Source organism: Carlito syrichta, unplaced genomic scaffold (assembly GCF_000164805.1).
Source record: "Carlito syrichta isolate Samal-C Ts95f unplaced genomic scaffold, Tarsius_syrichta-2.0.1 Scaffold303604, whole genome shotgun sequence".
In the NCBI taxonomy this organism is placed as follows: Eukaryota; Metazoa; Chordata; class Mammalia; order Primates; family Tarsiidae; genus Carlito; species Carlito syrichta.
In genome coordinates this window covers 1,058,013-1,066,750 of record NW_007247700.1, presented here as the reverse complement: position 1 = coordinate 1,066,750, position 8,738 = coordinate 1,058,013, and the positions used below count along the sequence as shown (strand labels likewise).

At 48.5% G+C, this 8,738-nt stretch overlaps 1 protein-coding gene across 1 annotated transcript in view; it reads left to right on the top strand.

Annotated features, from left to right (window-relative positions):
• FCRL6 (Fc receptor like 6) overlaps nt 1–6,568 on the top strand; it is a 16,079-nt gene extending 9,511 nt beyond the window's left edge. The window contains 2 exon segments of the mRNA XM_021712685.1: nt 6,219–6,365; nt 6,511–6,568. Of these exon segments, the coding sequence (XP_021568360.1) occupies nt 6,219–6,365; nt 6,511–6,568 (205 nt within the window).
• The last annotated feature ends 2,170 nt before the right edge of the window (nt 6,569–8,738 follow it).

The window sequence follows — 8,738 nt, the reverse complement described above, 5'->3', positions numbered from 1 at the left end:
CAGCCACTGCACTCCAGTCTGGGTGACAGAGTGAGACTCCAACTCAAAAAAAAAAAACAGTCATGTACCACATAGCAATGTTTCAGTCAACACTGGACCATATACGCAACGGTGGTCCCATGAGATTATAATGGAGCCTAGTGGTGTCATAGCTGTCTTAACATCATACTGCAAAACATTTCTCACGTGTTTGTGATGATGCTGGGGTAGACAAACCTACTGCACTGCTAGTTGTATACAAATGTAGCATATATGCTGAGAGCGGTGGCTCGTGCCTGTAATCCTAGCACTTTGGGAGGTGGAGGCTAAAGGATTGCCTGAGTCCAGGGGTTCGAGACCCACCTGGGCAACTTGGCGAGAGACCTCGTCTCTACAATAAATCAAAAAATTAGCCAGGCATGGTGGCATGTGCCTCTAGTTCCAGCTACTTGGAAGGCTGAAACGGAAGGATTGTGGGAGTCCAGTAGGTCGAGGCTGCAGTGACCGGGAGCATGTCACTGCACTCCAGCCTGAATAACAGAGTGAGACTCCTATTCAAAAAAAAAAAAAAAAAATGCAGCACACACAATTATGTACAGCACATAATCCTTGGTAATGGTTACCAATGACTGTATTGCTGGTTTATGTATTTAAAATAATGTTTTAGTATTATTTTAGGGTATACACCTACTTACAAAAAGTTAACTATAAAACAACCTCAGTCATATCCTTCAGGAGGGATTCCAGAAGAAGCACTGTTATCACAGGAGATGAAAGTTCCATGCCTATGACTGTCCCTGAGGAACCTGCAATGGGACAAGAGGTGGAAGCATAGACGGTAATACTGATGATCCTGCCTGTGCAGGCCTGGGCTAATGTGTGTGCTTGTGTCTTCATTTGTCATTTTAAAAACAGCTTTTAAAGTAAAAAAAATAAAATAAAGTTGTAACAGGAAAAACATGAAATAAGGAAAAAAAGAAAATATTTTTGTATAGCTATATAATATGTTTATGTTTGAAGCTAAATGTCACTACAAAAGAGTCAAAAAACTTTTTAAAATTAAAATTTTATAAAGTAAAAACATTGTAATAAGCTAAGGTTAATTTATCATTGAAGACATAAAATTTTTTTTCAAGTTTAGTATCGCCTAAGTGTCCGGTGTTTATGAAGTCTACGTGGCCGGACTCGGTGGCTCAGCCTGTAATCCCAGCACTTTGGGAGGCCGAGGTGAGTGGATTGCCTGAGCCCGCGGGTTCGAGACCTGCCTGGGCAACTTGGTGAGACCTCATCTCTACATTAATCAAAAATTACTCCTGGGCAACTTGGCGAGACCTCACCTCTACAATAAATCAAAAAATTAGCCAGGCGTGGTAGCGCATGCCTGTAGTTCCAGCTACTTGGAAGACTGAGGCAGATGAATCGCCGGAGCCCAGCAGGTCGAGGCTGCGGGGGCCAGGAGCATGCCACTGCACTCCAGTCTGGGTGACAGAGTGAGACTCCAACTAAAAAAATAAATAAAAAATAAAAAATAAAGTCTATGTAGTGTAATGTCCTAGGCCTTCGCGTTCACTCACCACTTACTCACAGAGCAATTTCCAGTCCTGCCAGCTCCAGTCATGCTAAGTGCCCTACACAGGTGTGCCATTGTTTCTCTTTTATACTATATTTTTACTAAATCCTTTTCTATGTTTAGCTATATCTAGATACACAAATACCATTGTGTTGCAATTCCTCACAGTATTCAGACAGTCACACGCTGTTTGGGTTTGTAACTAAGAGCAGCTGGGCTACACCACACAGCCTCAATGTGTAGTAGGCTGCACCATCTATGTTTGTGAAAGTGCACGCTATGTTGTTTATACAATGACGAAACCATCGAAGGATGCATTTCTTAGAAGGTACTCCTATCATTAGGTAACACATGACTGTGCATGAGTGTGTGTGTGTGTGTGTGTGTGTGTGTGTGTGCGCGTGACTGCACTTTTGTTATGGTCCCTGGTTCCTTTGTGTGTGCTTGGCTTGATTTTCAAAGGAAAGAACATCACCCTCAGCCTGGAGGGCTAAGCCCAGAGCAGCTCTGAACACATTTCCAACCTTCGAGCTGCCGCCGAGGTCCACGGGGTCCACTTGGAGGTTCAGCAAGACCAAGGTCAGCCAGAAAAGGCCTGGGCCTTGATAATATCACAGAATCCTTGACACCCAAATGGGAGCTCCACAGGCACTGAGGACACTGCTTTTCCACACAACCCTTTCCGGTTTACCAAAGACAGAACTGAGGTCTGCCCAAGCCCTGTTGGTGCGGTGTGACTGAGAAAACTCAGTGATTCCCTACTTGTTTAAAAAGGCGTGTGGTTATAGAATCTGCTTTGGTTAATAGCGGTGTTTTCATTTGCTTCATATTGTTCATCAATATCAATCATTTGCAGTACCCAATAGTCTGGTTTGATTTGTTCAAGGTGTCCACACTCCTTGAGGCCTGAACGCAGCCAACAAAAAATCAGTTGCAGGTCGGGCATGGTGTCTCAAGCCTGTAATCCCAGCACTTTGGGAGGCCGAGGTGAGAGGATCGCCTCCCAAAGTGCTGGTTCAAGACCAGCCTGGGCAATTTGGTGAGACCTTATCTCTACAATAAATCAAGAAAAATTAGCCGGGTGTGATGGCGCATGCCTGTAGTTCCAGCTACTTGGAAGACTGAGTAGAAGGATCGTCGGAGCGCAGCCAGTCGAGGCTGCGGTGGCCGTGAGTGTGCCACTGCACTCCAGCCTGGGTAACGGAGTGAGACTCCAACTCAGAAAAAAAAAAAAAAAAAAAGAATCAACTGTACCTGCTCCTCTAAGGCCCTGGCCCCTGCTCCATACTCCCCAGCTCTGGAAACAGAAAGAGGAAGTCCGACTCACTAACTCTGGACTGCACCAGACCCCACCCACCTGGCCTACAAAGGAGATGGCATCAATATTATCAGAGAGTTCCTGGCACCGTGGAGCTGCAGACACGCAGTGTCTCCCCCTGGACCTACACTGTTAACATCACCTGAGAGTTCATTAGAAATGCAGGTGCTAACCAGGCTCGGTGGTTCAGCCTGTAATTCCGCACCTTGGGAGGCTGAGGTGAGTGGATTGCCTGAGCCCGTGGGTTCGAGACCCATCTGGGCAACTTGGTGAGACCTCATCTCTACAGAAAAACAAAAAATTAGCCGGGCGTGGTAGCACGCGCCTGTAGTTCCAGCTACTTGGAAGGCTGAGGCGGAAGGATCGCCGGAGCCCAGCAGGTCGAGGCTGCTGTGGCAATCTGGGCGACAGAGTGAGACTCCAACTCAAAAAAAGAAATGCAGGTGCTCAGTCCCAACCCCAGACCTGCTGAATTAGAATCTGCGTTTCAATAACATCCCCAGACAATTTGTAAGCACATTAAAATTTTAAAAGCACTGATCGACCTGCAAGATAGACTCTTCATTGACATACATCCGATCCCTACTCATCTTCCTCTTTCTCATCCTCCTCTTCACCTCTCTCATCCCCAGTCTGGTCTGCGTTCGGAATATCCCAGATCCCCCTCTTTGCCAAACCAAAGAACACAAACCAAACAATCTAGAAGCTTAGGGTCCTCACTCGTTGGTCAGGATACACCAGCAAAACCTAAGCCCTTGCCATGCCCTCTACAAAATAATGCCCGCCTTGTAAATAGTCAAAACACAGACAGATGGCTCACAAAGAAAAACCGATGACGAGACCTGGGAAGGAACCAGCCCTTCCACGTATCCCCAGAGACCACCCCCTTCCTGAACTTTCATACCTTACTTTCTCCCTGCCCCACACCAGTGATCTCTGCCTGGTCCACGGACGGGTGCCAGTCTGTGAATTGTTTTTCACTAGTCCATGGCAAGATAAGCAGAAAAATTGAAGCAGGAACTTAGAAACTTTTATAGCACTCTGACAGAGTAAACTTATGTTTGTTTAATATAATCCTAAAAAAGAGGGCTTGTATTTTGCATGTCTTTTTTTATTTCATTTTTCTAGTAATTTGCTTTTATTGTCTCTACCAAAGTATAGGTCCGCAATGGATTACAAATCAAAAAAGAAAAACAGGTCCTTCAACACAGACAGGTGAAAAGACCTGTCCTACACACACAACAACACAGACACACACACCCCTGGCCTGGCCTGTCAAGTCTTTTGCTCTCTCCCTGGAATTCCTCTTCCCTCCACCCAGCTCTATTTGCACAGCTGAAAACATTCTTTCCCTTAGTTTACAAAATAATGAGCTGGGATTTTCCCAAATTAACAATTACTAAGAAAATTAAGGAAAAAGAAAATCTCAGAAAAGAACAGAGAAGCAGCGCTTTCAAAGAAGGCTCTACCCCTCAACCCAGATTCCCACTGGTTTGCCTGATAGCAGCACATCCAGCCCCAAAAGCCCCATTTCCAGTTCTCAGTTATCAGAGCAGAAGCCATTTCTGTTCCCATAGACACGGCAGGGGCAAAAGGGCCATCTCCAGGGAGGACTGGGACTCCCAAGTTCTCCAGGTAAAGCAGGGTAGTTAGCACAGGTTAGGCATAAACAAATTTCTTTTCTTTTCTTTTTTCTTTTTTTGAGTATGACTCTTACTCTGTCACCCAGGTTGGAGCACAGTGGCATACTCATGTCCACCGAAGCCTCTACCTGCTGGGCTCAGGCAATCCTTCCACCTCAGCCTTCCAAATAGCTAGAACTACAGGTGTGTGGCCACCATGCCCTGTTAATTTTTTTATTTATTGTACAGACAAGGTCTCACTAAGTCTCCCAGGCTGGTCTCAAATTCCTGGGATTACAGGCATGAGCTACTGCGCCCAGCTAGACAGACAAATTTCTTATAGGCAGATTTTAGGAAGTGTTCAGACATTTTTCTTATCACATCTGTACTGCAGGCCAGACTGGAATGTGAACCGCCAGCCCACTCCACCTCCTTGGCCAATCAAAAGAAAATCTCACCAGATGTAAGAACAGGACAGCCCAACCTTTCAGCTCATGGTTTAGCATAATAATCACTAAAAATCTTTCAGATTCCCCTTGAAGGTAAAAGGCTCAGCCCCACTGCTTAACTGATCAAAGCCATCAAACTGATAATAAGACCACCTTTTAGTTCATTAACTTGTATAATCAAAAGTCTGGCAAGTATCCTACAAAAACAAATGTGTGTTCTGGGAAAAGACCACCCCTCCTCCCATCACAGGCGGGGAGATGACAACCTGTGTACTACCCTTACTAGCGTATCAATTATTGTGAAAATATGCCTAGCTTTTAATTAAGCACAAAAGCGATATCTTTTCTTTCCACAAATGTGTCCGTGTCAATTCCTTCCAGCACAAGTCTTCCTCTTTCCTTCTCTTCTTGCTAATAAACTGTTTTAGAAACTTGCTGGGCATTCTGAAAATCATTTTAGGACCAACTCAGAGAACCCGCGACTTTTGCACCATAATCCACCCAGCATCACAGGGACAGACTCTGTAGACACTGAGGAAGGATGCCCTGGAGAAGCCCCCAAAGGGCTGCTTCCTCAGCCCTCCCTGTCCGTGGCCCTCCCCACCTGCCACAGCACCACTGGCCACGGGAGCCACGGGACTGTCTGCCGGCAGCCTCCACATGTTCTCAAGTCTCTGATCTGTGAGATATTATTTTTCTCTTCATGTCAGAGCTAAATGCAACATTCGGTAAGATGAGCTGGCCGTGCCTTCTCTAGGCACCTGGGCTTTCGGGGGTCACACTACCCACAGGGTAAAGAAAGAGGAAATACTCTGGGTTGGGAGTGAGAGGAGACCTGGCACTGCTCCTTACTGGAGAAAGGGAAGTAGAAACCCACATCCAGGAGCCTCGTGGCTGCCCTCTGGTGGCCCTCTCAAGTATTCTAGACTTGCCTCCAGCCTGCACCATGGCCTGATCCATTCACTGGACGTCAGTGAAAGATTTGCTGAGCCATCCGATCCTTGTTATGTATGCGAGCATACAATTTAGACACAAGCAATAAAAATGGAGCCTGGTTCTTCCCTGAACTTGGCAGACTGCATGCACTGGGATTTCTTTCTGTTGCAGGCTTGTTATGTTAGACTTGGCTAGGAAATAAGGCTTGATTTCAATGAGTATCCACTAAATAGCTCTAGGTCCCTCATCTTTGTATCTTTAAAGAGAGCAGCCTCAGGAGGGCATGCAGGATGAAAAGACCCAGCTTTCTTCACCCAATCCTGGGATCTTTTGTGTTCCGCCAGTTCACATCTCCCTCTGCACTGTGGGAAGAAGCTGCAGCTGGCAGGACCTGGAGCCGACAGCACGTCTGCTGGTCCAGCACAGTCACTCGTTGTGCCCCTGCTCAGAGGGCCCCTTCTCTTAAGTCCTTTGAAAGAGCAGTCCATGTTGTACTTGCCCTGGAATTCTTCCCCAAGTGGGGCACAGATCAATATTGTGATTGAAACTTCCATCATCCGTGTCACGGTCTTGTCATCATCAGCATGCCGGGTTCCTGACCTCTTGAGGCTCACGTGTGCTCCTCACTCCCTAAAGCTTTGCCGGATGCATTCGCGTGCACGAGATGAGAATCCAGCGAGTGTTTGGGGAGTGAGCGAATACATGAGTAAGCTTCCAGCTTCCTCCTCTCCACCTCCATCAAGCACAGTGTGGTTCTGTTTCTGTTAGGCAGCCTTCCTTCAAATCTCTGGGGGGGAAGGGAATGTTTGTCTCAAAAGCAGACAAACCCGAGTGCAGGCCCTTCCACCCTAGTCTCCATCGCAGTTTTCCATTCCAATCACTTTCTCCTCTCTCTCCTCAGTTTCTCCCTCTCCAGCTAGGTGCACCATGCCCCTGGCTGGCCAAAGATTGTATTCCCTCTACCTACCCCCAGCAGGACAAGAACCAGGAGGAAACAGAGCTGGTACAAAAGTTGAGGAGGCAGGCACTCAGGCTCACAGCGGTGTCAACACCATCCCACAGGAGGTGAGGGCATGTCACATCTATTTCACATCTGCAGAGGCCCAGCAACGGTAGGCATTTCTTTTTTTTTTTTTTTTTTGAGTTGGAGTCTCACTCTGTCGCCCAGACGATAGTGCAATGGCCGCTCCCAGCCACCGCAGCCTCAACCTGCTGGGCTCCGGCGCTCCTTCCACCTCAGCCTTCCACGTAGCTGGAGCTACAGGCGCTCGCTACCACGCTCGGCTAATTTTTTTTTATTGTAGAGATGAGGTCTCGCCTGCCCAGGCGGGTCTCGAGTCTGCGGGCTCAGGCAATCCACTCACCTCAACCTTCCAAAGGCGGCAGGCATTTCTAAGAGGCAGAAGCAGGCTCCTTCTGGGGTTTTCGGCCTCCAGCCCAACCTTTCTGTCATGTCACGGCACTGCTGCCCAAGTGCACTTGCCAGGGAGTGGTTCACATGGGCAACCCTGGGACTGCCATCACCTCTGGTCTGCCATTCCCTTATGGCATGATACTGATAGATGAGGTGAAAGCAGACACAAAGACAGGGCCTAGATGGGGTCCTGCTTGCCCCTCTCAGCCCCCATCTCCCACTATCCTCTGAAGCAATGTCCAGGGGCCCACCCCTCCTAGTATCACCACTCCCTCTGCCCTCACCCCTGTCTCCCAAAAACCTGCTGAGTGCCCCTCTCCTGCCTGGCTGTTCTGCCTCTACCTCCTTTCTTACCTGCCTCCCCTTTTCTCCCAGGCCCTCAGGCACCCATCTTTCTTTCCCTTCTGCATCTCAGACCCTGGAGAAACATGGCCCCACTCTACCCTCAGGCACAGAACATTGCAGGGTGCACCCTCACCCAGATTCCACCCAGCCCTGAATCTCCTCGCCAAGCAGCTCAGGGTCAGTGGTCAAGTCCAAGCAGCTTGTATGGCCATGGTCGACACCTGCCCCCACCCGGCCGAAGTTAAGGTGGGTGCAGGCCGTTCCACCTGGCAGATAGAGCTGCTATGCCTGCCTAGGCAACAGGCAGACACAGCCGACTCAGGCATCTCAGAAGGGCCCCAGGGAGGTGGAGCAGCAGCTCCGGCTGCCAGCTGCTCTCTTAATTAAGGAATGTGGGGAGCGGCCCCTTTGAACTCACCAGCTAATTTACTCCTGTGCACTCCCCCCTGTGGCTGGGTAATTAATATGGTGTGAACCAGTGATTAGCAGTGGTGGGAGCCCCTGACTGCCGCGGACTTAACCCTTCTCTGCGCCTGGGAAGAATCGCTGTCTCCTTCAGCGGTTCTTTCTCTGGTGGTCACATGGTCACAAGTTTTTCCCTTTAGGGAGGTGGGATACACTTTGCTCTTCACACAAACTCCTCCCCCAAATTTCCCTCAAGGAAGCGGGCTTAGGAAAGGGTGTGGGAAGACTACCTTTCATTTCCTGCTTGGAGGGACTGGGATGGCTGCTAGGAGGGAATGAGACTGCTCACGGTCTTCTCCAGAGGAGTTCAGGGTCCTCCTGTACCTGCATCCCACAGCCTTCCCAGTTCTGACACTTGACACTTGAGAATCATTCATTCCAATTCAACAGATGTCTAGTGAGCTTCGCCTCATAGAGAGTCTGTCCTTGGCAATGTACAGAGTGTAGAAAGGAGAGGACCTGATCCCTGCCTGCATGGCGTGCCCAGCTGGGAGCAGAGTCCGAGCAGGGAACTGCTCAGCCTCCGACGTGTCTTTACCTGCATTCCCCAGGCTCCTCTCCTTCTCTCTCCCTGGCCCTTAGTAGCCATGATTCATATTCAAATGCTGACTACACCAGACCTATTTTATTTTATTTTATT